A 26,727-nucleotide genomic window follows, 5' to 3' on the forward strand; every position below is an offset into this window, starting at 1 on the left:
GCCGCCCGCCCGCCGCCATCTTGTGCGGGGCGGGGCGGCCGTTGGGGACGGGGCGGGCATGGTGCCCCGCAGGGCTCGGGGCAACGGCCGCGGCGGGGCTGCGCTCCCGCTGGAGACCGGCACGGAAATGGGGAGGTCGGGAGAGAGCCCCGGACACACCGCCGCCTCCCTGGGTGCCTGTCCCAGCACCCACCGGCTCCCGCAGGGAGAAACGCCCTCACCTGCCCCGGGGGTCTCCTGCCCTGCCGCTTGGGGCCTCTTGTCCTTTCTCTGCGCACCTCAGAGAAGAGCCTGGCCCCATCTTCTCTGTCACCCCCCCCTTTAGACAGTTGAGAGTGACTAGTTCCCCCCCAGCCTTCTCTGATCTAGGCGAATAGACCCATTCGTGTCACTTTGCACACTATTTCCTTGAAGATGATGTCATAGGGAAGAGCATTAGTTTGGGATTCCCCTCCGACCCAAGAGGGCTTCCCCAGTTGCAGCCAATTTGCTTGGGCCGGCTGCATCCCCTCCTTACAGCTGGGCCTGCAGTACTGCCAGGGATGCTTTCTGCAGGCGCCAACAGCCCTTTTTCCCACAAAGCCATTGGAGCAGCAAAAAAAGGGCAGAGTAGGAGCTGACACTTAAGCAGATCGGGCTGGGGGCAGGCAGCCAGCAAGGGACCGCCACGCTTCCCCAGTCCGACGTACTGAGGAGATGCACCGTCCCATGCAGCCCCTGTGAGCAGCGGGTGGCTGTTGTGGTCAAAGGCTGTGTAGTTAATAGCAATAGGCTCGGCCTCCAGGGAAAACCGCAGCTGGACAATGGGAAAGTCAGTTTTACTGTGCTGCAGCCTGAATTCACAAACTTCCCGCCATTTGTCCAGGGCCAGTGGGAAGGTGGCAATGGGTGAAGCTTTGCCACATATTTGAAGGTTTTAAAACCAGCTGTCAGCAAAACCATCTGTGTCCACTCCTACCATGTTTTACTCCAAAGGCTCACCCTATGACATCCTTGAATATTTTGTTCTAGCAAGTAAGTGGGACTCCCAAACAGCAAGTGTGTCATAAATGGCACATTTTCAAAGTCAGATCTTGGCCTTGCTCAAGATCCACAACCACCCTGCTATTACATGCAGAATGGAGAAGACTGAAGATCTACCTCCACTTTAGTTTCTGAGGTCAGGCATGTTTTGGTTTTCTGAATCAGGTGGCATTTAAAACGCTCAACAGCAACTCTCTCAGGCTGATGCAATCTTGTGACGCAATGCTCCAAAGGAAATGGAAGCCAGGGTGGGAACAGACCTTGAAATATATACAGCGGTCACTTGCATCCCTGCTGTCTGCTCAAGAGCAGCTACCCCAGCACATCAGCCTCCACAGTGTCTGCAAAAAGGAGCAAAGCAGCAGGACTAGATGCCTGCCCTTTTCACAGATTTTCTCCATTAGGCTCCGCATCAACAGCCTGACGTCCACCTGTAAGTATCTCCCTCGGGATTTTCTTTGGAGCCTTCTCAACCTTTAATTCCTCCTTTGCTCTAACTTACCTTCTCTGCCACTCACATAAGGAGCACCACAGACAGGGAGCTGGGAGAAATATGTGTGCTTCTGCCTGTTGCTGCCTGTTTGCTGTCCCATGCAGGGCATTTCCCCATTGCCTCTTTCACTTAACATTTGGCAGCAGCACTTCCGTTGTTGGATCTTTTATTTGTGCGACAAAGTGTCACAGCACAAGGACTGGGAAAGCAATTTCTTTTCCTGAGAAAGTTCACCAGAACAGGTTTGCAAGAGTCAGATGAAAAAAAGTTAGATGAACATCTACTACTTCTGCTTTTCTTTCTTGCAATGCACAAGTTTCTAGCTGGGGATGTTAGGGCAGCAAGGGACACAGAGGTCATTAGAGCATCTGTAATGGGGTTTACCTAATCTCCCTGCTTGAACAAAGTTAAAGTTCCCATGGCTGACCTGATCCTAACCATACCCTCAAGCCCTCCTGGGAAGGGAAAAGGCTAGGGGAAAAAGAAACACAGTGAGGAACAGACAGATTGCAACCAGTGGAAAAGGGAAAGTGGCTGAAGGCTCAAGAAGTAGATCAGAAGATGTAACGGACAAGACCCAAATAACTGCACTGTGAGCCCAAACAATGTCCTGAAAGAAGGTTCCTGAAGTGGGAGAAAGTCCCAGAAAGTCATGGGGAGGGGCCTGGTGTCACTTCCCTTGACTGACTGGTGTCTCAACCACTCCTTGAACTGAGGCGAGCGAAGGTTCTGGAAGTCCAGGAAGTGGGGCAATAAATAGGGGCATGCAGGAGCGCTGGGCAGGCACTCTTTGCAGAACTCTGACTGTTGATAGCTCTGATGCTGGATTCAGGACTGGTGATCTCCCTCTTTATTTCTTTCTCTCTTTTGTTTCTCTTAAAGTTGTTAACTAATGCAAAGCCTACTTTGGTTTAGATATAATTGTAAGAGGGTCAATGTTGGTAGGATACTTGTTCCTTTAAGGTTAATGTTTATGTATCTCTCATAAAGCAGCATAGCTTGGGTAGATATAATTGTGAGAGGGCCAACATTTGCAGGATATTTGTTCCATTAAAGTTGATGATTATGTAAGGACCTTGAGTGTTATCTCACCTTAGTCCACACCAAAGGGGATTTGCGAATCTGAGTCACTCCCCCCACCTCCCATGGGTGGGACGTGACAGGACAGCCCTGGAGGGGGTCACCAAGCAGAGCAATTGTGATAGCACTCACTACTCCCAAAATGCGCTAAGGGAGCGGGTGGAGTGGCTGAAGAGGGGATTCCAGGGATGAAAGGTTTGCTCAAACCCTACTTGAGCCAGTCACATGTGCCTGGCAGCCCCCTCCTCCTGGAGGTCCACCCGTATCCCTGCGGCAGGTTCAGAGCACAATGCCCCACATACCTTCAGATCACCTCAGGCACCCACTGTGAGGAAGAGCTGTATGGAAAACCGTGGAAAGGAACCACACAGGGCCCCCGGGACAGAGCAGGGGTTGGGGTGCATGCCCCATGTCATGGCAGGGTCAGGCTCCTCCCAGATACCATCTAGATGGGGGAGAGGAACTGGAGTCCTGATCCCCTCATGGGGTCTCCCTAGGGGAATGGGGCCTGGGAGGGTCACCAAAGTCACCGAGAGGCTGGGGTTGCCCACTGCCTGCTGTGAGTGGCAATAACAGAGCCAGGTTAAATCAATCTTGGCAGACAGATGCCACGGGAAGGGGCACAGAGAGCATGGAGCAATGTGGAGCCCACTGCAGAGCACACCCCGGTAATGGTGTTTCCCCCTCCATCTCTTCCCCACAGGTGGCTTTGAGGCAAGGAGGAGGCAGCATGGACAAAACAAGGGGTGCGATGCGGCAGAGACCCACAGACAGATGGCTTAGCACAACGATGCTTCTCAGGTCCGCGTTATCCTTCATCCTGATGTTTTATGCCCTGTTCTGGGAAGCTGGCAACCTTGTTGATCTTCCTAACAAACGATTTGGTTTCTATAACTTCTGCTTATGGAATGAGACAGCTCGAAAGCTACAGTGCCTGGCATATGCAGATCTAGAGGGCATTGCCATCAACCCAGAAATAATAAAGTCAGCTATTTTTTGTGCATATTCACCTATGGTCTTCACCCTGTTCTGTGTTATTTTCATCTCATTTGCAAAGCACACTCTCGAAAGACAGCACAGGACTGCTGTTTGGGTCACACCATTCTTCAGTGCAACACTGCTCCTTGTTGGTCTTCTCTTGTTTTTGTCCCAAGTCTGGGATTGGATTTATGTCTCTGACCTTAGCTGTGCCTTCCTAGCACTAGTTTTCTCTCTGATCCTGATGCTGCTTCAGGCTCTCACTGCCTTTAAGTGCCTCAGGTCAAACACGCATGAGGACTGAGAGCAGAAGGGACACTGTCTCTTGCTTGGCTGCACTTTAAAAATCAAATAATCTCACTACAGCTTTTGGCAAGAAATTGACCTGCAGGTTGAGTGACACCTGTCCAGCCACACTGACACACCACCACCATGTCCAGGCCCTTGTCCCAGGCTGCCAGCAGGGCTCCCACAGTGAGGAGCGGTGAAGGAACAGACCCCAGGCAGCAGGGACACAGCGCCATGCCACATCTGTAACCTTGAGTGAGGCAGCACTGGCTTTTCACCATGCCACTCTAGGCACACAAGGGCTCATCTTCTCATCTCTCCTTCCACAGGGTCTTGGTGGTGATACTGGTTTGACTGATTCCTTATTGCAATAAAGGGTCTCACACCCTGCCCCCGTCTCACGTGGTCTGTTCATTACCCCCTTCAGCCAGGGAGGAGACACTAGGTTGTCCTCCCCTGGAGCCCCCAACCTTTTCTCAGGGCCCCGTACACCTGCAGTGGGGGCAGGCCCGGGTCTGTCCTCAGTGCTGTGGGAGGGGACACCCGCTGCATGGCCCCCATGCATCTGGGCCATCAGGGAAGAGAGACTTCATCTGAGAACAATTTCCCTGGCCCGTCCCCTCCCCAAGGCTCAGTGGTGTCTCTAGGAGCTGCCACTTCCAGGGCAGGCCTTCTCCTCCACTTCCTCCTATTGTGGATTGTGACCGGAAATAACAACTTCACCCCAGGCCTGGCTGGGCAACATGGACCTGCCCTGCTTCACACCACGCCAAGGCTGCAGGAGGTATCCCAGGCCCAGCGGGGGTCATGCTGCAGGGTTCTGCTCATGTGCCCCCTCAGCCCTCCCCAAACCTGTCAGTTTGCTTGTACTGCAGAGCTTGTCCCAGCAGCAGCAACACGGAAAAACAAAAAGGACACTATAGCCCCTTAGGGAGAAGGTATTCACTGCTGAAAACCTTTCAGTCTAATGCTACAAAATACTTTTTGTTCAGCCACGGTTTACTCCCGGACACCTTCAAAGGGGCCTCTCCACTTGTGCATGTCTAAGCTGAGGGGACAGGCTGAGATGACCTGGCCAAACTCAGCCCACAGAGGTGGCCAGAGCAATGGTGTCTGTTTGTCCCCTGGCCGCATGATCCCTGAACGAACATCCTGGCGACACCACAGGCCTCCCTGGCACAGGCTCTGGGGCTGCCTTTCCAAGCATCCCAGGACACACAGGGATGGCCTCAGCCCAAGTGACTGAGGCCACATCCCCCTGATCAGCCAGCCAGACCACGAGCCCCACAGTGAGCTGGCTGGGCCTCAAGCCCCTCTCCCAACCATCAGGGACAGGGGACCATCCCTGTGCTTGGCCTGACCTTGGGCGCTGGTTACCAAGCCCCGGTTTTGGCCCCCTACCTTGTCCAGCCCTTGGCACTCGATGTGGGGGATAAGGCACAAGGAGAGCACAAGCTCTTCCCCACCACAGAGCTCAGCGAGCAGCTGGAAAAGCCCCCACCGCCCCAGCAGGGACTCACACCCCCAGTCAGCCATCCTCCCAGAGCCACTGTCCTCCACCCCATCCCCAAAGGCCACAGCCACAGCCACCCAGGAGGAAGGAGGGCAGGACACCACAGTCAAAGCCTAGGGCAACACCCACACGCTGGCAGCCCCATGTCAGCCAAGGATCAGCCTCCTGGCCCCAAGTTTGTTGGTGGCACATGCAGTCCATGGGAGGTATTTGTCACCCCCTGCCACAACCCTCCCCGGCAACAGCCCTCAGGAAGGCAACAGCTAAGGAACAAGATGGGGAGAAGGGGAAGCGATAACAGCCAAAGCCCATTGACTATTTGGACTAAGCCACAAGATAAGAACTCATTTTCTAGCCCTTTTGCCTTTTTCACAGTAGGGGGATAAGTGAGAAGAAGGGAGTTACTGTTTCTATGGCTAGTTTTCCTAGAAAAAGCTGCCCTGCTCCAAACAGCTGGATGCTGGGAACTCCCTCTCCTGCCTCCTTGAGCTTCCCTGCAATTTCCCCTCTAAAAGTGCCCCCTAAAATGCTACACAGCCAGGGGCTTTGTAATGGTCCCATGAAATTCTTGTCTGCTCCAGGCACTCAGTCCTGAGCTACCCAGGCCCTCTAGCCCACATCGCATTTCAGACAGTGAGAGATTCAACTCCCACATACAGACCAAGCTCTCCCCATAAGCATCCCAGTGTTTTTCTGGATACCAGTGCCCATATGTTCATGCTTCCTTCCTGCCATTCCCACCCCAAAACTAGGCTCAAGACCTTTCGCCATTCCTTCCCCCAGCTACCGGTTCTAGAAACAGTCCATGTGAAAAAGCTATTATTGCTGTTGCCTGGACAAAGAGCTGGGGCCTGTCTACAGTTCTGTCCCTCAATTCCTAGTGATACAGAAGTGAGATTATTTATTACAGACCCTCCCCACCTTGTATCCAGATTTGACAGGGTCCCAACATAGGAGCAACTTAGTCCAGCCTGAATAAATGTGACTTCAAAAAAAAATTTTTTTAAGGTAAAATTTTGCACCCTGGGATTACAGCGGCTTGCCTCTGCAAAGCATCAGTGTCACTAGGAGTTCATGGGGAAGCTGCTCCAGGTGTATGAAGGAGATGATTGCATGTTCTGTCTCCAGCACAGCCTGAAGCTCTTCTCAGGGCTGGAGCTATTGTTAGTGGTGTTCAAACAGGCCCCCTTGTTCCAGCCTGGATTTGGGCTGATCTCCAGCACAAAACAGACACCTAGCAGCTGGCTGGCCCACTAGCTCCAAGGGGAGCTCAGAGACCCTATGGTATGCTGCGGGCATCTCCACCTCTGACTGAATCCCACCCTTAACATGTGGTAGGGCTCAAAGATGATGAAGGTGCTCAGCAAGGGGCTTTTATTTCCACTCACATCCAATGCACTGCCACCCCAGGAAGATCTCATCTATTCCACTGCGCAAAGATGTTCTGACTTGAGAGACAGAAATTAGAATAAAAGTGTATTTTTTTCTTTAACAGTAGACACTGGCAATTTCTAATCAACTCAGAAACCACTTCCTACCACCATCCCAGAAGAACAGCCCTTTGTAACCATTTCATTTCTTCAAATCAACACATCCCACATTTCAAGTCCCTCTTTGGGTTGATAGAGCAGGTATTTATGAGCCCCCTCCAAAAGCATCAGCTGTTTATGTCACACCAGGAAGACCCAGAAGCGGTTCTGCCCTCCCATGCAAACCCTTGTTCTCCACGACTCAACTGATATTTAATGTTGAAGGCAGATGGGGGGGGACGGGACAGCTGTAGTGAGAAAGCTATACAGAACCAGACTGGCTCTGGCCCTCTTCTCTCCTATCCACCATTAGGTACTAGGGATTATCTAGTGCTTCCAATCTCCTATATAAACATTTCAAAAGTCTAACTCAGGGACCCTCTTCTAATTTATGGAAGATACTGCTAGGGAACACAAAATGTTCAACCAGTGCAAGTATTTTTGTTCCTGGATGGCTTGCATGGGTTCCCCCCAGTGACAGTGTTCTCAGTGCAGGAAACATCTGGTGAAAACACAAAGGTCTTTTCTCCATGCAGGAGACAATTCTTGGCACATTGCTGCCTCAGCCATCCTCCACGCTTTGGAGCAACAGCTGAATAGAGCACAAGAATCAAGTGCAAGGGAATATTTTCTTTTTATGAAAAAAACATTATACCCAAGGAATACTCTGGTTTTGCACAGGCCTTTCCAGCTTGAGCCATCTGTGTCCCCAGGCATCGCACTGCCTTGTGCATTCTTCCTCCAGCCTTGCCTTCTCCCACACAGCCCTGGACATGACCTCAGCAGCCGTCTAGCCATGTGCTACTTCGAGACTCCCTAATAGAGGGAGCCCAGCTGCCACAACGGGTCAGTGAAGACTGCGTATTTTTCAGTGCTGCTGATGATCTGGTCCTAGAACAGCATTCTTCTGCACAGTGGTTTGGCATATACATTTAACATTTGTCAGAAGGCAAAAGCTAAAACGAGAAGAGTGATTGTGGTTTGCCTTCTCTCTCATGCAGTTTGTTCCTGTGGAGTTAACACCGTTTTTTCCTCAAGTCTGTTGTTCTTTTCCATCAGCACTTTCCAGGTTAAGACTTTTGAGCCAGTAAAGTTGTTAATTTAATCTTCCCATCCATCGAGGCGGTAAGGCAGGTCCCACAGTCCATGGCCATGCTCCAGTCCACTGTGACAACAGGAGCTCGGTGTCCTCCAAGAGAAAGGCAACTCTCTAGGACCTTTTCCTCACCATTTAACTGAGATAAGAAAACATAAGAATTTAAGAAGGCAAATTTCTGCAAGAGGAGCAGTGTACCCACAGGAGAATCCAAAGCCTGCTACATACTCCATATCCCAATAAGCATACATAATTAAGTGGAAAAACAGATTTAGGTAGCATACACAAGGAAGCAAACTTTCAGTCTCAGGACAGAAGCATGTGATCTCAAACAGCTGAATTTTTGACATCAGCTGAACTGCAGTAATTGAACATGGCAGGCTAAGAGCACTCAGTTGTGAAGAGCACATAAGTTTAAGCCACACTTACATTAGTGCGGGTGCTTTGAATGCCGCAGATGTAAAGTAAAAATAATTCCATTTAAGCTACTTCTGAGGTCAGTAAACATTGCAGTGGCTTATACTGATGTGCACTGCCTCAAAGGGAGACAGGCAAGGGGGAAGCAATCAGTGACCATCTACCACAGCAATGATAATTTGGTTACTTTCAACCATGCAGCCTTACCCTTCATTTCATTTTAGTGCTGTGCACAGTAAGAGCAGAGAATCAAGACTGGGATGAGCAAAGCACTGGTAGGCACATGAGGCAGATTAAAGATGAGCATCAGTCAACAACCACACATTTTGCACTGAGTTGGCATGCGCCAATATAAGAAACTTATGAATTCTTCCCAAGCAGTAAGAAAAAGTGCCGCAACTAGGCTTTAGAAACAAAGGACCACGCATGTTCTAGCTACACACAGAGGGCCTAGAGCAAACACTTGCAAAACATTACACATTGCTAAAATGCACATAGCATCAAACTGGAGTTTCACAGTACAGGGGTCAGCAGGTGTTGTTTGGGGACTTTCAACAGCTGCTATTGTTACAAGTGCTTGTATGGATCCATAAGAATATTCCCTGCCACTTCTCAGACTTACCTTAAAAATGACTCCCCCAGTAGAAGAACACGTCAGCATATAGTTCCCTTCAGAGTCAAAAGCAAAAAGCCTTCCTCGCGGGAACTGGACTTGCTTGTATCCACTGTATCCAGACAGCACAAAGGGACCCGTAGCTTCGCTGGGAAGATCATATTCAGACACCTTCAAGCCACTTTTATGAATATTCCACTGAATAAACTAGAATGGCAAAAAACAGATGACAGAAGTCTGTCATTAAATCAACTGGAACAGAAGCAGAAGGGCCCACTCACATATTTTAGGAGAAGTGGCTATTTCTCACACACGTAAGATGGCATTTCTACATCTAAAGCTATGGGGCAATATTTACAATACACAGGCTGCAAAGGCTGCAAGAGTACCTCATGTCCAGGCAGGTATATGCCTGCCTTCCACGAGTACTGCTGCCATGTGTACTTCCACATTACAAGCAGGATCCTGCTGGGATTTCACTTAACTCTCCACAGCCAATCTCCCTCCCTGAGCCACACCTCTACTGCTGAGGACTGTTGAGCTGCAGAAATTGGACCATCTATTAAAAGTAATAGGAAGTTTCTGGCAATTAATTTTATGCAAAGGGATCAAGGATTTGCTCCCTGGTGAACCTCACATCTCAAATATGGTGATTTCATGGGAACAGAAAGCTCATCTTCACACGGATTCCCTACGAAGAGGGTGTCACCAACAGAAGAATTTGCAGACAAGGTCTGAGTCATCCATGACTGATTTCTGGCCACCCTCTCTGCAGAGACCAAATGCATCAGGGTGCATGATGAAAGTTAGTAGCCTGCAGATTGCAAATTTTCTAGATTCCTGTGATATTTTTACTGCTAACCCCACCACATGGAGAAGTCTCCAGAAAGGAGTTTCCCCACCAACTGACCAGTGGAAGGTCACGCAGAGCCTACCTTGCCATCCTCCCCTATGCTGTAGACTGTGTTCTCATCATAGCTGAATTCAACAGAGTAGACTTCCCCATCATGTGCCTTCCAGCTCATGGCGCACTCATGCTGCTGCATATCTGAGGGGAGAAGCAGTACTGAGCACTCCTTGCACTCAGAAGCAGGGTGAAGGGCCCTTGAAGTTGATAAGGGCTCTGTCCCGATGCTCCACCTGGGGGAGCCAAATTCAATTTCAGCACCCTGTCCCTGTTCTCCAACATGTGCCTTCTTAATTTCACTGGCCACAAAGTTACTGCCTGTAACTAAACACCTCTCCCTCCAGCTTTACGCTGCTGCATGCTCTATGTCACCACAGTTTTTCTGCATCCAAGCCCCACTGCCACCTTTCTTCTCCTCCTCTCTCTTCCCCTGCTATCCCCTCCCACCTGCCTGAGACCATAGCCACCAGCTCAGCACCCAGGGCAAAGGCAGGTCCCTCGTTCACAGAAGAGGGTGGTCTGGGCTGCCTTTACCACAAGGACAGGTTGAAGGGGACAGAAATTGCTCACTGAAGGAGGACTGAACTGCAGCCCTTGCCTTCAAACTGGAGGGTCACACATTAACACCTTTCTCCAAGGCTCAGCCTCTGCGCTGGTACTGCCCTATATTAGAGCCAAGGCCACAAGGCTCAAGGGCAGGTTCACTGAGCTCCTCACAGGAGGAGGAGGGGAACAACAAATCCAGCAGCACTACCAGAGCCTCCAGACAACAACCTCCAGGAAAAGTTTGTGCCAGTTCACTCCTGGGAGCTACTGTGGAGGAGGGAAAAAAAAAAAAAAAAATAGCTCCCACCTTGACGTTTGGGAATGTCCCACAGCTGCCTCCCTGCTGGCAGAGGGAAGGTGCTGGGGGCAGCCAGTGAGGGACCCCGAGGAGCCACCTCAGTGCCCAAGTCCAACGTACCAAAGAGACGAACAATCCCATCTGCAGCCCCCGTGACTAGCAGGTTGCCATTGTGGTTGAATGCTGTGCAGTTAATAGCAATAGGCTCAGGGTCCAAGGAAAACTGCAGCTGGAAGGGAAAGTCTGCATTAATGCCTGGGAACCTCAGATTGCGCTGGGGTGCTGAGGAGCTGAGCCCCATGGGAGGGAAGGAAGACGGTGCCTAGTTACTGGAACTCCTCCCTGTCTGGAGCCCTACATCTCTCAGGCCCGCAGACCTCGAGACTGGGAGCTGCATTTCTTGCGACACTAAACGAACAATTCACCCCAGCCAGATCAGAGCTTCCTCAGAGATGGCCTCAAGACTGCAAAACCAGTTTCTGGCAGACATTAGCCCCAGTTTGGTACTTGCTCCTACTGGGCAGGGAAACCATTCCTTTAGGACAAAGGCAAGGGATGGGACCAGGATTCCTTGCCAGAATCCAAGCCATCTAACCAGAAACAATGGAGAAGAAAGATGATGACAGACTAAGCCTCTGAAAGAAGCACTTAGAGCTGGATTAAAAAGAAAGAAAGAAAGAAAGAAAAAAAGCACTCTGAAACACAGCAAGATGATTCCTGAAGATACACATGCTCATGTTGTAAGGTACCTGCTCTCTCCAGCAGTCCTTGCAGGTGGAGCGTGCTACGCTGAGGGCTAACAGCCACAGTTCACGGTGCTCATAGCACAGTGTTACCTAGGGAGATGTAACTGGGTCCTTGCTTCTATGGGAAGGGGAAGAAGGGCAGGGGAAACAGCAGCAGAGAAACCCCTTTGGAACCCCTAGAGAAAGCATGAGCAAAGCATCCTTCAATCTACTTGTGATGACAAACTCTGAAGGCAGAAGCAAAAAAAGGACATGGACTAATTTGAAGAAATCCTCAAAAAAACAAAAACCAAAAGACAACAACAAAAAACCCCACCAAATCCAACAGCTACTTCCCTTAATTTAGAAAGGGAGCTCTCACACACTGTTTAGGACAGAACTTTCTCAGCAAGCAGACTCAGAAAGGAAAGAAAGCCAGGAAGTACCTGCTGCTTCATCGTTTTAGTGTCCCACAGCAGCAGTTTCCCAGGAACTTGGTTCATGCTTTTGCCTCCACAGCTGACTACTGAGAAGTCCATGTGGGAGATGGGGCTTGGGGCCGCCGCAGAACAGACAAAGGAGGCACCGCTTGGGCTGCAGGCGAGTGAGAGGATCCTGAAACACAGCAAAAAGTCTGAGTTGCCTTTCTCCGGAGGCTGCCTCAAGAACAACACTCTCCACTCCTAGCTCTCCCACAGATACCCTGCAAGACAGGTTCTCCATCTCAGGCATATTGTAAAGGAGAGCAGGATTAAAGTGCTGAGATGGATTTTGATTTTGTTTCTCCAGTGTAACTGAGCATCTTTACACTGCTCAGACAGGGGCTGCCCTTTGGAAGAAGGCTTGATAGAATTTCAGTTGCAGGAAAGCAGCAGGATCATTTAGAGAATTCATCCACCTTCTCCAGTCATAAAAAAGAAGGAGGGAAAGGAGGAGGAAAAAAAAAGAAGAAAAAAGAGTGAGGGAAAATCAGGAGTATTCCAGAGTTACCTGGGCATGTTTTCATCAATGCTGATTTCGCAAAGGTTCTTCTTTGCTTCCGTGTCATAAAGACGAACTGTCCCAACCCCACTGCCAAGCAACAGCTTGAAACCAGCAAGGAGGAGACAGAAGGAGTATAAGTGAGGAGTGAAGTGATGCTGTCCAACAAGCACCAACACCACACAGTTAAACATCTTTTCCATTCATGCTTTCTGATTATACATCACTTCATTAGGGTATATCCTGTCTTTCTGTGCATATCACACTGACTAGGACTATCCCAGCACCACTGGAGTGAAGGTAAGAGCACTACATTCCAGGCACCTTGAGAAAAAGATCCAACAAGCACCAAGGCGGAGTAAAAGTCACTTTCTAGAATATGGCTTGACAGTATAGGGTGTAAAGGAAATGAGGAGTCTCAATATATAGGGGAGTAAGGAAAGAGCAACACAGAATTAACAATCTAGGGTTTAAGAAAAAGCCCAGCAGAAGCCACCTCCTTTCATCCAGCAGAGGAAGAAGTCATTCAGCAGGGTTCATGCATGCTTTGTCAGTGGTGTTAGAATTTAACTTAAAAGTAAAATCATGCATTACAAAGAAAATGAAGATAGCCAGATCTTTCTCAGTTCAGAGCCTGATCTGCTGCTGAATTCTGACATATTTCAGAATGAAGAATCTTTCTATCAGCAAGTAGGAAATAAACTCCATAAAGCAGAAGAAACATCAGAATAACTATATGGACAACTTCCTTTCTAAGGGCGAAAGAAGTGAAAGACACAAGCAGCAGTGCCAGCTCTTCACAAGTGACATTTTGGGGTTAGCAGCAACACATCAGCAGTGCCAGAACATGAACCATCTTCCCTCAGTCACAGGCCTGCTTCCTGTAGGCATGAAACATCTGCAACAGTTCAAGAACTCTGAAGGTATTTAATTTAAAGGTATTTAATTTACTCTCCAATAACATAACTGGAGGACAAGGGCTATGGGAGACATTTAACTGTCATGAAATTTGAATAAGCCCCCAAGTCCTTATGGAAGTACCGACCCCTTTCCACAGCAGCATGGCTAAACAAATGTCTACGGCACCACTGCCTATTGAGCTCATTTCATACCCCCACAAGCAAAACTCCAAAAGCACACCCAGTTCCTCAGCCCTGTTTTCCTTTCTCCATTTCTGGCTCAGGATGCAAGTGAAGCTCCACAGCTTCCCACCACAGGGCTCCCACAGGCTGCTGTGCCAGGTTGCCTGCAGAGAGGCACTTCTCTTGAAGGAGCTGCTTCTGCCACGCAGTTGTTGTACTGCGGCTTGGGAACCTGTCTCTGCACAAGTAGTGGTGAATTCCTTGCCCACTATGCAGAGCACACTCCCTGCTGTCTAGCATTTATCAGACCCTAAGGCTTCAGGTCGTCATGTCCCACTAAACTGGAAACTAGCTGTTGCCCTGATCTTATCTGCAATGTAGCCATCTGGAAGTTAATGTGCAACACATAGCAAAACAACTGCAAATCATCAGCCATGACACTTGAATCTCTACACACACACACTACTCACCAGCCGATCCCGCTTGGTTGCCCATTCCAGAGACAGCAGTGGAGATTTGGAAATGGATGAAGCTTTGGTCTGCATTATGGGGTTAAAAGACCACACTTTGATGACTCCATCCACATCCAAGCTGGCCACCCTCCGTCCAGAACAATCAACCCTATGTGCAGAAGGAAATGGATTGCATTTTTTTCTCCCTAGAGTTCTCAGGTATGAATAGGTTCCCTGGTAATTCTTCTTCTCCTGGCCACACTGGCACCAATCCCTACTGCAGGAATAATCAGACCTTCCTTGCACCACTTCTTGTTCAATCCACACCAAGAACGGGTGCAATGAAATGCATCAAGCTCCACATGCAAAGCATAATGCACTTGAACAATACCATCTTGTCTTGCCAGAGAGTTCTCTCCTGGTTGGTATCTCCCAATCACAAAATCACTATCTGTTCTCACTGCACAAGCCACAGGCTATTTTCAGTCACAGCAACTCAACTGCCCTACTACCAAGGTTACATGCACAATGTCCTGGGCAGGACAGAGGCTGGCAGAAAGAGACCAAACAGCTGCTCCTCTGAAGAGGCTCCTAGGAGAAAGCACTCTTCTCACTCCTGCCACCCCGTTACCTGCAGTACATGATGGATGAATGGTGCTCCCCATACTCCTCCTGGCTCAGGACAATGAAGGGCTGCTCCTGCCGGACCCCTGCAGCCTCTGTGCTGCTGGCAGGCATTTTGGTTGAAGTCTCTGCTTGCTCAGTGTGTGGTTCTGAGCATGACTCTGTCTCAGCTGTGCTAATATCAGTTTTCTTCTCAGCACTCTGGCCCTGAAAGAAGAAATACTGTGTGTGAAATGCAAGGAAATGGCAGCACCACATCAAGCTTTTCAACCACCCAAGCCTGGTGGGAGAAAGAACCAAGAAGCTGCACAGAAGTACTGATCATCTCAGTATCCCTTCTGAATCCCCTGAAAGCAAGGCTTTTAATATGGCTATCTTGATTGCTGAGTCCACTATATCCCTGCCATGTGCCCAGCCATGCACTTTACAGTGAGAATTAGAGGAATTACCACATCTCTGTTCAATACACCTCAGCCGATGTCATAGGCTCATTTTGATGCCATTTGGGCACAGATTCACAATCAAGTCACCACAGATTAACAGATTCTTGCACTTAGCAGTGCAAGTTAAGTCTGTGTAATATGCAGTTCAGTAAGTCTGCACAAAACCTCTTGATGGAGGGTAAGCCACACTAGACAGATTATCCTCTTGTTTGACACAGAGTTCATCTGTGCACATTAGCACAATCACCACAGCCAACTGACTGATGACAACTGCAAACTCGCCACTGAGTCCAAGAGCTTAAAACCCAATTTGACAGGACAGACAGAAGTTAGAAGAAAATGAGTTTCAGGAGGTGAAGGTGTCTGAAAGAGACAAGAGCCACACCACAGCACACAGAGTTGTTTCAAAGCAGCCTAGTCTTTCATTGCTACCAGGAGCTGAACACGGAGCAGACACAGCACACTAGTGAGTAAAATGCCTGCAAGCAACACTTTGCTACACCAGCCTCTGAAGACAAAAAGGACCAAAAGCCTTGCACGGTATGAAATCCCTCTCTCCCACGCATCTTGCCTTATTTATAATAGTATCACATCTTCAGCAACAGGTCAAACACTACAGAATCAAATCCTCTGCAATCAAAGTTGGAAAAAGCTTGAGAAATAAATCCAAGAATGCCTTTCTTTGTGTTAGTTAATGTGGGAGATAACCCATGACACTCATATGAAAGAAACAGTGCTGCCTTTCAGTTTCCTTTTTGCTCACATATGTTGAGAACAGCAGAGTTAAACAACATCAGCTTCCCCAAGATCATCAGAAGGAAAACACTTCCTTAACCTGGAATATCACAGCAAAAGAAAAGCTAAAGGATACTTGTTGGGCAGCTGGGGTTTGCAACTTTCAGACCAATGTTTAATCAAGATTTTTTTAGACAGTTGTGAAGAACAAAGTTCCCTCATAGCCTGGAACAATCAGCAGTGCAGAAACATCTCCTCTCCAAGGCACCTCCCACTGCACGCAGAACAGCCACATGTACTGGCTGATAAGCAACGGTCCCTCACAGTCCTTCATAGACTCCCTCAAGGCAGAGTGTCTCAGACAGGCAAGATAAACATGGCTGAGATGCTGTCATTATGTCCTTCCTACTCTCAGCAGTCATGTGTTATTGGAACAGGAAGAAAACCAAACAACACTCAGGTGAACAGAAGAAGTTCACTGTCCTTCAACAAATAAAATCCAGGACACAGAGTTTTATTATTTCACTAGATTAGGAAGCAGGGTACACCCCACACAAAACTGCACCATACAGTGCAACTCCAAAAAGAAAAATTGCTATGAAGGATATTTACAGCCTCCCACCTCTTTTCCATTTCCATTCCTCTCCAGGAAAACTTGCTAGCTATTTTCAACTGTCCCACACAGAGCCTGCAGAAACCAGCATGAGAACCTAGCTGACAGGGAGAAAAAAACTGATTCTGGAATCCATACTGCAGGCCTATTTGGAACAGCATAATTTTAGACAAGGCTTTCAAATCCAGATTACAATTGCTCATTTAGGTAGGATGGATGAGCCAAACTCATTGCTATTAAGGAAGGGGGATTATAACAAGATATTTGAACATAGCAGCCATTAAGGTGGAAAAACACACTCCCCAGGACCAAGCTGTTGAAAAGAGCAAGACAACAGACAAGTAGTCTTCTTCCATTTGAAATCCCAATACTGAGCCTGCTCCAGGGACACAGAAATTATACGAGTGTGGAAAGAGCAGATTAACTACAGAGATTAACCTTTGATACAGCTGATTTGAGTAGCAGTCCAGAAGCTTAATGGGAACACTTGCCCTTGTTGTTCTACTACCTAGCACAATGAACTACACAAATGTCAGCCCTCCACTCCCCACCACCTGGCCTCACAGCATTGCCCAGTACCTGGGAGGTCCCTTTCGACAGCAGCTCCTTCCTTTCCTTCCCATGCTCTTGCAAGCGCTTCTGCCGCTGCTGCAGGGAGCTCAACTCGCCTGTTGCTAACCCGCTGAAGTGGCTCTTCCCATCCTTGCAGCTCATTGCTCCTTCCTTTCCTTTGGCACTCTGGAAGGCAGAGGAATGATTTGGTAAAGTTATACTTGTGCCAGGCTGCAGAACAAAGTGCAAAAGAGGAGGCAAGGAGACCAAGCAGCCGCAAGGGCTCCACAAGCCCTCAGATAACAGCAGCTGTTCTTGTGCTGCATTCAGGCCCAGCGTACTCTTATCAGGAAGGAAAGGACATTTTATTTTTCAGGTGGAAGCAAAAGCTTAGAGCAGTATCATGCTGCGAGTTAGCTCCTGGCTACTGAGCACCCTTCAGTGAACACATCTGAGAATCACCTGATGATTTGCTGATTCTTTCTTCCCTAGCAGCATACTGCCAGTCTGTGTTGGAGAAGCCCCGCTTGGCTGAGTTGGTCTGGAAGAGCCCTTTTTACTCTGAGAGAGAAAAGAGGACAGAAAGCCTCCCCGGGACTGAAGAGAGTGTGCAGTGCTCCTCTGGCTGCAGGTCATATCACTAATTCAAAAGAAATAAACAAAACATGAAAGTGCAGCCAGACAACCCAATCAGAGAAGACCCAACAAGCAAAGTACCAGCTGTTTGAACCACTAGAGGACACAGGTTCCTTCCCAAACTGCTGCCAGATCACTGCACTAGAAAACTATTTTAGAAGATCCTGTTGGTGACCTGAGCAGATTATAATTACCCTAACCAGACAAAGCTCACTTTTCGGAGATGCTGCTCTGCGGAGACAGCGGGCCCAGCTCTGGCTAAGTCCTTTGTAGGGCTACCCCAAACTCCTTACATCCCAACGGGTTAGTTTAGAAAGACTCTAGGGGAAAAGGAAAGGGTCCTGATTTTCCAGAGAACATATTCAACTTGGACTCCCAATTCAAGCCATCAAATAGACCCCCTTTGAGAAGCTCTAAGTAGCCAAAGTTTCACTCAACATCATTAGTAGCAAGTTACGTTCAGCAATTCTAAAGCACAGGCCCAACACCTCAAAAGTGACACCCAAAGAAATTAAGAAAGGCTAGGTCCATTTCTATGGCTACACACACCTCCCTCTCAGCCTGCAATGCTAAGAGCGGCAGCTCCTTCCCAGAATGTAACCATGTGGCCTCACCCCGCTACAACCTCCTCTGAGAGCAGAGGAGCAGCAGAGGAAGGGGCATATAATCTCCTCCACTGTCTCATCACCTCTTCTAGGAGGAAGTTCTTCTAGGCTTTGGGTTGAGCACAGACATGGAAAAAACAACCAGAATCACCCCTAGGGTAATACCTGAGTTGCCCATACAAAAAAACCCACAGGTTCTCAGTCAAATTTTTATAATACAGATGGACAAAAGCAAGTATGGAAAAGCATTATCCTCTGTCCCTCACATCACTCTATCCCATGTGCAAAGATGAACACTAAGGCTTCCTCACAGAGTACTTAAACTGAAGAGACCTCAGATTAAACTCTATGGCTGTCCTATGTAGACAGTGCAGAGCAGTTACCAAGATAGCTCACCAGACACTTAGTCTATTTACTCAAGCAAATTTTAGACAAAATATAAGACTTTGTGTGTGGCCTCTGCCACAGCTTCTCTTTGTCTCTGTCAGCAGCATAATTTGATCAATCCCCCTGATGTCTAAGTGGAAGTGAAAGAAGCACATAAGAAAAATCAAAGCTCTAGCAGTGTTTATTAATAGACTATGGCTAAGCTACTCCTGCTCTCAGGTCCTTTCAAAAAGGAACAAAAAAGACCTCAATAAAACAGTGAATTCAAGCACACAGACTTGCTTTGGAGTTAGAGAAAATAAGGATTTAAACACAAATCTAACAATTAAACAATCTGTATCACTGCATACATTGCCTAATCTCCACAGACAGGAATTATATTGACTAAGCACAACTGAGCCCCACAGAAGAGACTGTCCCTTTCACCTGACTTGGAAACGGCAAGAAAGCATCTCTTTGCATAATGATGATTCCTTTAGATCACACAGGAGCAGTGTCTACAGGTGGCAAAGGGCACTTGCCTACTGCACCACAGGCCCTAAAGAAAATAGATAGGGAGCCAAGAGACTCAACAGCACACACTTCATCCGAGCAATACTGCAGAGTATTGCACTGTTACTGTTATCTCCGAGAAGAAAAGCCCTGCCCTAGCTGTCCAAAATACCCTGGTGCAACACTGAGACCACAGCAGAATAACTTCCACATGAGGTTGGGCTCTCACAGACCCAGAGGACAGCCTGTCTTTCCCCACCAAATGGCAGGAGAGAAACCAGCCATGAATTCCCCAATTAAGCTCCATTAGGCCAACAGAAATTCTGCCTGGGTGTCTTTCTGCAATGACTCTCAGGGCAGGGGAACAAGGAAATGACCCTCTGGGTGCCTCCCTGACCCAATAAAAGCAGTAGGGACTGTCCCTGCTCCTCCCCTGCAGGCACTCACAGCTCAGAGTCCCCTAGACGGTCCATGTTGGCCACATATGCAGGCAATTTGTGATGCACAACTGCTTCTTCCACTTCCAGTTCTTCTTTCTTCATGCGGGAGGATTCAGCCTGCAAGGCAAAGAGCTGCAACAAGATAGCAGAGCCTGGTGAGGAGAGGTTTAATTGCAATTTCCCTTCTTCCCACTCACTGAAGTTGTTTATTCCTTTTATTTCAACAGCCCCAGAAAGGGTGGGGAAGAGAAGAAAGCTGCTCTGATCGGCTGAGCACCACTTAGTCTAAGCAGACAAAAACAATCAGTACTTTGTACGTGTGAAACTGAAGCCTACTTCAAACCCTTCACTCCTTTCCTTGGGCTGTTGCTCTAGTGGCATTAATGGTGCTGGGAAATTAAAGCTGGCCAGGGCAGAGCTGATCAGCCTGTCACCCCATGCTGTTTGTAGGCAGTTCAAGGCAGGGCCACGCACATGATTAGCAGTGGTGCTGTGTGGGCACTGAGCCTACAAGGTAATCTTCTTCCTACAGACAAGGGTCTGGGGAGCTGGCAGGGTGTGCTATGGCCAATGCCATCAGGTCACCCCCAGATCCAGCTGCGCACCCAGCCCAGCTCCCTCCTGAGAGCAACAGTGAGATTTATTTCCTCATTAAAGAGAAGATGACATCCTTCTCTCTTTCCCCTTAGCAGAAGGGAACCCCAGGAAGCAACTTTCTGAGAGGGATGTGGTTTATGTCTATGACTGCTGGCCACAAGAAGAGTTCCTCAGGCTTTTCTGTTACAGTATTTTGTTTTTCCAGATACAATTCTTATCTGTACTTCTATTGTAATATTTAAGGAAACAAATGAGACAAAAAAAAAATTTAGAAATCCAGCTTACTATCCATGTTATCCACATATGCATTCTGTTCCCACAGTGAAACTGGAATCACTACTTAATTCCAGCTACCACAAAATTCACTAGTTATTCACAACATTTTTAATTTAAATCTGTATCCAATAGGTAGCTGCTGTTGCTCCTGAGCAACTCTCCAAAAAGGGAGGTCCAGATTTACCTCCCACTGTTTGACAGAGGACATTCATCCAGTCTGAGAGAGATCAGTCAACACACCAGGACCAAAAACTAGCTTCAATCTGACCAGAAATGCAAAATACAAAATTGGAGGGAAGAAACGAGTCCTGTTTCAGAACATACCCTATCCTGCTCTCCCTATTCACTGACCATCTTTGCAGATCCCTGCCAGCAAAGTTTTCCTCACCTAGCAACTCCATATAGCATGCAGTGACAAACCTTGCTTTTCTTGAGCCATAACACCTCCTTTCTGAAATCAATTAATCTGTCATAATTCAACGTTAGGACAGATGAACACAGTGCTATTCAGCTACCAAAAACAGTTTTAACAGGACGTATAACATACCATCATAATGTTTTGTAACACAGGAGGTAAAGCACAAAACTTGCATTACTGAAAAGCATTCATTTAGGGAGCGCTTTTACTTGGTATGTGTTCGAGGAAGTAAAACTAAAGTCCTCTTTACATGAATAAGACTTTCCACTTGTACATTATCATCCAGATGTGGTCTGTAGTTTAGAAAGTTCTCACATTGTAGATTTTTCCCAGTCTCTCTAATGGGATATTATACTGGGAAAGAACTGACCCGTACTATATATTCTTACACCCTCCCTCTACACATCTGCTGAAAGAATTGTCAGAAAATAAGATACGGTCAGGTGACATTTTGATCGAAGGTCAGCCAGCCTTACAGTTTACAGTAAGGTCTAGGATTGAGAAATAAGCATCCGCAACATTTGCATCAGTTGCTCTAGTAAGTGCACTTCAACCATGGTTAAATGGCCATTTTCAAAGCAATTGTTACTGCCTCTTTGCCAGAAGTTATTGCCCATTTCTATTGCGCCATCAGCTAAATTTTGTAAGTGACTGCAAACACTCTTCACAAGTTTCAATGCAGTCAGCTATATATGTGCTTAACTTGCCATTGGTTTCTGCTTGGCTGACTTTGCACTGTAGCAGAAGAGGAGTTCATACAGGATCCAGCCATGTGTCAGATAGCATAAGGAGAGGGACAGTAATCTCCAGCAGAGGGACAGTAATGTCCTGAACAGACATTTCACTAATAATCATATGATCACAGCCCTAAGTTTGCTGGTAACAGTTCAAAGATAAATGAAAATAATGAAGGATTTATACAAGGGTCTGCCTTGGAATAACTGCACTAAATTGAAGAGCTGCTACTTTCTTGAACAGCAAACCAACTTTACAAAACTTACAACCTTATACAGCCAGTGAGCAAAGAGTGACTTAGTTCTGACCTTGTGCCGCAATGATTCATTTTCTTCTTGTATGAGACTGCTCCTGTGACATTCAGCCTCAAAGTTTAAAATGACTGGAACAGGTGAGGAATGTTAAAGAAAAAAATCAAGACAATACCACATGTCCACTCAGCTTAGCTAGAATAGTTGTAAAAAAACAGTCAATACAACCAACTCATAATGACCATTTGCTTGTAAGACAGCAAAGCTGCCCAGTCTGTACTGCTAGCAAGAAGCACATGTGAGGCCAGAAGATTGGTAACAGCTTATTTACCTAAACCAACTTTGTATTTCATTACGGTAAACTAGCTTCATAAACACCATTTTGCATTGACTTTGCAAGGATTTTAGACCGTTCCTTTTTATAGATGGGAAGTGGAGGACAAGAAAGGTTGTGCGACAGCTGAGGAGATAGTCCAAGCTGTATTTCAGTTGCAGCGTAACTAAACAAAGACAGCCAGAACTCTGCAGAGTGGGACAAAAGCTGTTCTTTCCCTTAACACTGAACTTCTCTATCATGGTGGGCTGTCACTAGACAACCTTGTGAACAGATGTACCCAGACAAGAGTCTAACAGGATATCCTAATTTAGTTATGGACTGCGACCCAAGCTTGCATGTCTGTTTGCACTATAGCAAGAAAAGAGGAAAAGAGTTTCAGAACAAAACGTGCACAAGATTTCTAATCACTATTCTGCTCACTAACATAGGGATGAGTTCAGCATTAGCAATAACCATGGTTGTTTGTGCCCAGGGAATATAACATATCATCATATAATTGAACAATTACTATTCTGACATCCTCTGGTGAACAACAGCTTCCTATTAAGTCTTGGCTCTGAACAATCACCTGAGAGCAGCAGGTCCTATAATATTAGATTCTCAGCACTGTTGCTAACATTAAGTACAGCATCAGGGCAAGTGAGATTTAACTACAAAATGGCAAAAAAAGGATATGCATGCACTGAAATAAGACGCTCAGGAAGTTGTGCAGGGACACAATAAATGTATCTGCCCACTGGCGTGAGAAATATGTAGCAAAGGCGGGGTTGGAGTCTGGGGCAGGGAGGAAGGGCAGGACAAACCAATCCTTCCACTCCGCCTGGTTCTGGAGCTCGGAGGCCTGCTTGAGGAAGAACTCCTGCGCCTTGTCATTGCGGCCAGTCTGAAACACAGCAAGAAGAACAGGACTCACATTTCCATTTATGCCACCACATGGGTTCTAGGAACATTTGCTCTATGTTATGAGTATAGTAATAACTACTTTCACCAGTCAACAAAGCAAGTGGTTAGTTAACAGATTTATCTAGGAACAAAAGAATCTTAAATACATTCAGAAACACTCACATATGCACTTAATCTAACCTCTCTAAGTCATCACAGCTTCGTTTAAAGGCTGAGGCAGACCAGGCAAATTCCCTATATTGATTTCTAGTGAAACCAGTGCAGACTGGGCACTTACATAAAGGCATAAGTGTTTGCATACAGGATTAAGGGAAAAAGCATACTTCAAATTACTCAATAACTCTACAATGGATGTAGCCTGAAAAGAATTGCATCTGATGCATTATTCAGACAGGATAGTTATATGCTGCGCAGGGAGCAGAGGGCAGAAGAACAAAATATGAGAAACGACACTTACAGCAATGTGGAGTTAATTCTCATTCCTCCATCAATACCCATGATGTAAGATTTTCAGTGAAGAGAGTGGAATCAAGAAGGAATATAGCTCCTAAATTGTAAAAAATGAACCCAAATTCCTGACAGGTATTTATCTATTCTGCTTCCTGAAGCCTGCCCTGTGTAATATATCCCATTCACTTTCCCGAGGTCTCATTGAGAGTCTCTGCTCCAATTTATGCTCATTATTTTCTGTTCTATTCATAGCAGACAAAATTATTCATTCCCTTTCTCTCCTCTATTACCTTGCACAGATTTGAAGGCCACTTCTCCCCTCAGTCTTCTCTTTTATAAACTAAAAAAAAAAAAAAAAGGCAACTCAACTCCATCAACTTCAAGTCTCCTTGCTTTCTTCTAGACCCTCCAACTGCCTTGATCCTTTAGGACTGGCTGAGTCCTGCCAGGAGATTAGAGTGGAAGGAATACAGACAACAATCCTGTTTATTCATCTGAGCGCAGGGTCTGTCTGACTTTATTTGGAAATATTACCACACGGACACCATCACCTAGTGCTGCACCGAGACCCTTTCCTGGATTACTGCTGCCTGCCCAGTCATTCCTTAGCCTGTACTAGGTGCAGTTGATTATTCTTACCTGTATATAGAAGACTGTTCTTTTTCTGGCTATTTCTTCAGCTTCTGAAGATCGCTTTGAACACTGATCTTATCTTCCCGTGTTCTCACTGCCATGCCCCATGCAGAAGCATTTATGAAACTCATGATCTCTCCTGGTACTCAAGCCATTAATAGAGACTGAACAAGTACTCAAAAAACACCCTGCAATACAGCCATCCTATCTGATGGCGACATGCCATCAGAGCACGTCTGAGCGTGGATTTCCTGCTCCCAGCTAACCACGGTTCCCTCTAGCCTGAGTTTCTCCATCCTGCTTACAAGCTCGTCATGCAAGTCTGTGTCAAACTCCTTACCAAACTCCTGACACATGACACATGACTTGCTTGTCCCTTAACCACCAGGCCTGTCAGAGGCTCACAAGGGTACGTCAATGCTCTGGTTTGACCCACCAGCGACGTTTTTAAAACGGAAGTCTAAAAACCAAAGACCACCTGAACAGTATGGACAAGGTAGTAGCGGAATAAACTGGTTTTCAGCTTGTTCACTGTTGGCCGGTACACATCTTCCAAACGGCTGAAAAGGCGCCGGTCCAGATAACCCCAGTAATCCCGCAGGGCAGCCAGATCGTAGCTCTGAACAAACTGCTGCAGCTGGTCCACTATCTTATCCACCTAGAAAAGGCAAAAGGAGGAAGAATCCAGTCACGTGAGGGCTCCTCTGGCACACAAGGCTTTCTGCAACTTAACGCTGAGAAGCTTCAACTGCGCGAATAGTGCTACAGTCCAGTACTTTTGCATTAGCCGTTTTACTAAGCCAGGAAATGCTCTGCATTCTGTACTAGCACTCTCCACTCTGCAGCACCTTCCAAATAAAATAGAAAGAAACACAAAAGAACAAGGCCAAACAAATTCTGGCACAAAGATTATATTTTGTTAAATCCAAGGTTCTTACAGCAGTAAGCAAAACGTTCCCACCTCTTTTAAAAGAAAGTCAGCTGATAATGAAGAAACACAGATGTCATTAAATGTTGGAAACTCAAGTGCAGCAATTGGAAAATAAGATTATTTTTAGACCAGAAGGAAAAACTGTATTTAGCCAACAGAGAAGCAGCACAGAAAGAGGAAAAAAGATCTGTTGGACTGTGATCTTTGAAGTCCTTTTATCCTTAATAACGTCACCTATTAACAAGACAGGCGTAAAAGTTTACAACAGAGGAGCTTTTTGTCATTAGGTCTTTTTTAAAAAATCATTTCTGTAATAATAATGCAGAATGGTGATGTCGGAGTAAATTTATAGTTCAGTGATTTCTGATGGTCAAGATACGCATCACAGAAAAAGACTCTGCACCTGATACAAGATTCAACTACCAAAGTGTTGGTTTTTTTAGCATTTGGTTTGCTTCCTCCTCATAAGTTAATCTCTTAAGACATCATGTGGCCTCTATTTCTGTGGTTTCCTACAGTTGCAGGAGACAAATCTGTGACCCCAGCAGTCCCGTCTCAGTTTTGCCTTAGACAGTAGCATTCCAATTAAATTGTCTGCTGACCCCTAAACATTAGCACAGGGCTCGGTTTTAGAGATAAAAGCAATATATTTTATGAGTAACGGAGAGAGTGGTTGCACTGCTGGCTACAGAGGAATTCAGCCTGTGAAAGCGCTGCATTCGGCGCCCGGAACCGCCACTACAGTAACATAAAGTTTGCACAGAGGACAGAAACTCATCCGCAGTTTAAACTGCGTTTCCAAGGCTCTTAACTTCTGCACTGATTTACTGGCATCTGCCAGGTAGCTGATGTGTAAAATATCCAAGCTGTCAAGCAGAAGAGCGGTGAAGCTGCCGGAGAGCAGTGGCAGGAGGAAGAAGGGGTCCGGATAAAGCCGCAAGCCCCCCTGCTTCTCCCACCGCGTAGACGCGCCCAGCACGAAGCCGGGGATCAGCCAGCGGAGCAGGCACGGGGATGCGGCACCTGCACAGCGGCGCGGCGCGGCGCGGCCCAGGAGGGGCCGCAGCGCAGGAGCGCAGCGCGACGCCGACGACCGCAGCGGCTGCTCACGGCTGCGGAGCCGCTCGCCCGGCAGCTGCGATGCACCGGTGCTCTCCAGCACGAAGCGGCTAAACCTTGCCGCTCCCCCCCCCGCCAAGCCGCGGCCCGGGGGCGCGCGGAGGCGCCTCCGCGGCCTGCGGGGCACCCGCGTCCCGCCGCCGCCGCCGCGGAGGCGCCGCTCACCCGGAAGCCCTTCTCGCGGTCCGCCTTGATCTCGGCGTCCAGCTGCTTGAGGGCGGCGGTAAAGCCGCGGAAGAGCAGATACTCCCGCACCAGCTCGTCCGTCCGCTCCGCCGCCGCCGCCATGGGAGCCCCGCGGCGCGCCGGCTCCGCCCGCCGACGGGCGGGGAGCGGCGGGGAGCGGGGGGGGAGAGGGGCGGCCCCCCGGGAAACGGCCCGGCCCAGCACGCAGAGGACTACAGCTCCCGGCATGCCCTGCCGCGCCCGCGCGGCGCAAGGCACGCCGGGGCCTGTGGTCCCTGGCGCGGGCCCTGCGGGCGCACGGCCAGTGAGGCCGCAGCGCTGCGCCCCCGCGCAGCGGGCAGAG

At 47.9% G+C, this 26,727-nt stretch overlaps 2 protein-coding genes across 4 annotated transcripts in view; both read right to left on the reverse strand.

Annotated features, from left to right (window-relative positions):
* Positions 1-453, reverse strand: part of CYREN (cell cycle regulator of NHEJ) — a 1,395-nt gene extending 942 nt beyond the window's left edge. Inside the window, exon 1 of the mRNA XM_026076121.1 lies at positions 222-453. Within this exon, the coding sequence (XP_025931906.1) occupies positions 222-301 (80 nt within the window). The 5' untranslated portion in view covers positions 302-453. The remainder of the gene's footprint in view (positions 1-221) is intronic.
* Positions 454-7,514: 7,061 nt separating this feature from the next.
* On the reverse strand, positions 7,515-26,516 carry WDR91 (WD repeat domain 91). Of its 3 annotated transcripts, XM_026076112.1 has the most exons (16): positions 24,627-24,716; positions 23,806-23,855; positions 23,523-23,612; positions 22,838-23,045; positions 21,883-21,965; positions 19,556-19,680; positions 17,451-17,628; positions 17,016-17,174; positions 14,653-14,852; positions 14,040-14,190; positions 12,497-12,591; positions 11,953-12,121; positions 10,902-11,010; positions 9,966-10,078; positions 9,040-9,237; positions 7,515-8,139 (listed from the first exon to the last, which is right to left on the reverse strand). In XM_026076112.1, the coding sequence occupies exons 4-16, from the start codon at positions 22,839-22,841 to the stop codon at positions 7,975-7,977; spliced, it is 1,749 nt and encodes a 582-aa protein (XP_025931897.1). In that variant the 5' UTR covers positions 22,842-23,045; positions 23,523-23,612; positions 23,806-23,855; positions 24,627-24,716; the 3' UTR covers positions 7,515-7,974. The 3 variants fall into 3 exon arrangements, with proteins under 3 accessions (XP_025931897.1, XP_025931896.1, XP_025931895.1); XM_026076111.1 differs by lacking the exon at positions 23,523-23,612; XM_026076110.1 differs by lacking the exons at positions 23,523-23,612; positions 23,806-23,855 and adding an exon at positions 26,364-26,516 and having other exon boundaries at positions 7,517-8,139; positions 24,627-24,806.
* Positions 26,517-26,727: the final 211 nt, after the last annotated feature.

Source organism: Apteryx rowi, unplaced genomic scaffold (assembly GCF_003343035.1).
Source record: "Apteryx rowi isolate R43461 unplaced genomic scaffold, aptRow1 scaffold_426, whole genome shotgun sequence".
NCBI lineage: Eukaryota > Metazoa > Chordata > Aves > Apterygiformes > Apterygidae > Apteryx > Apteryx rowi.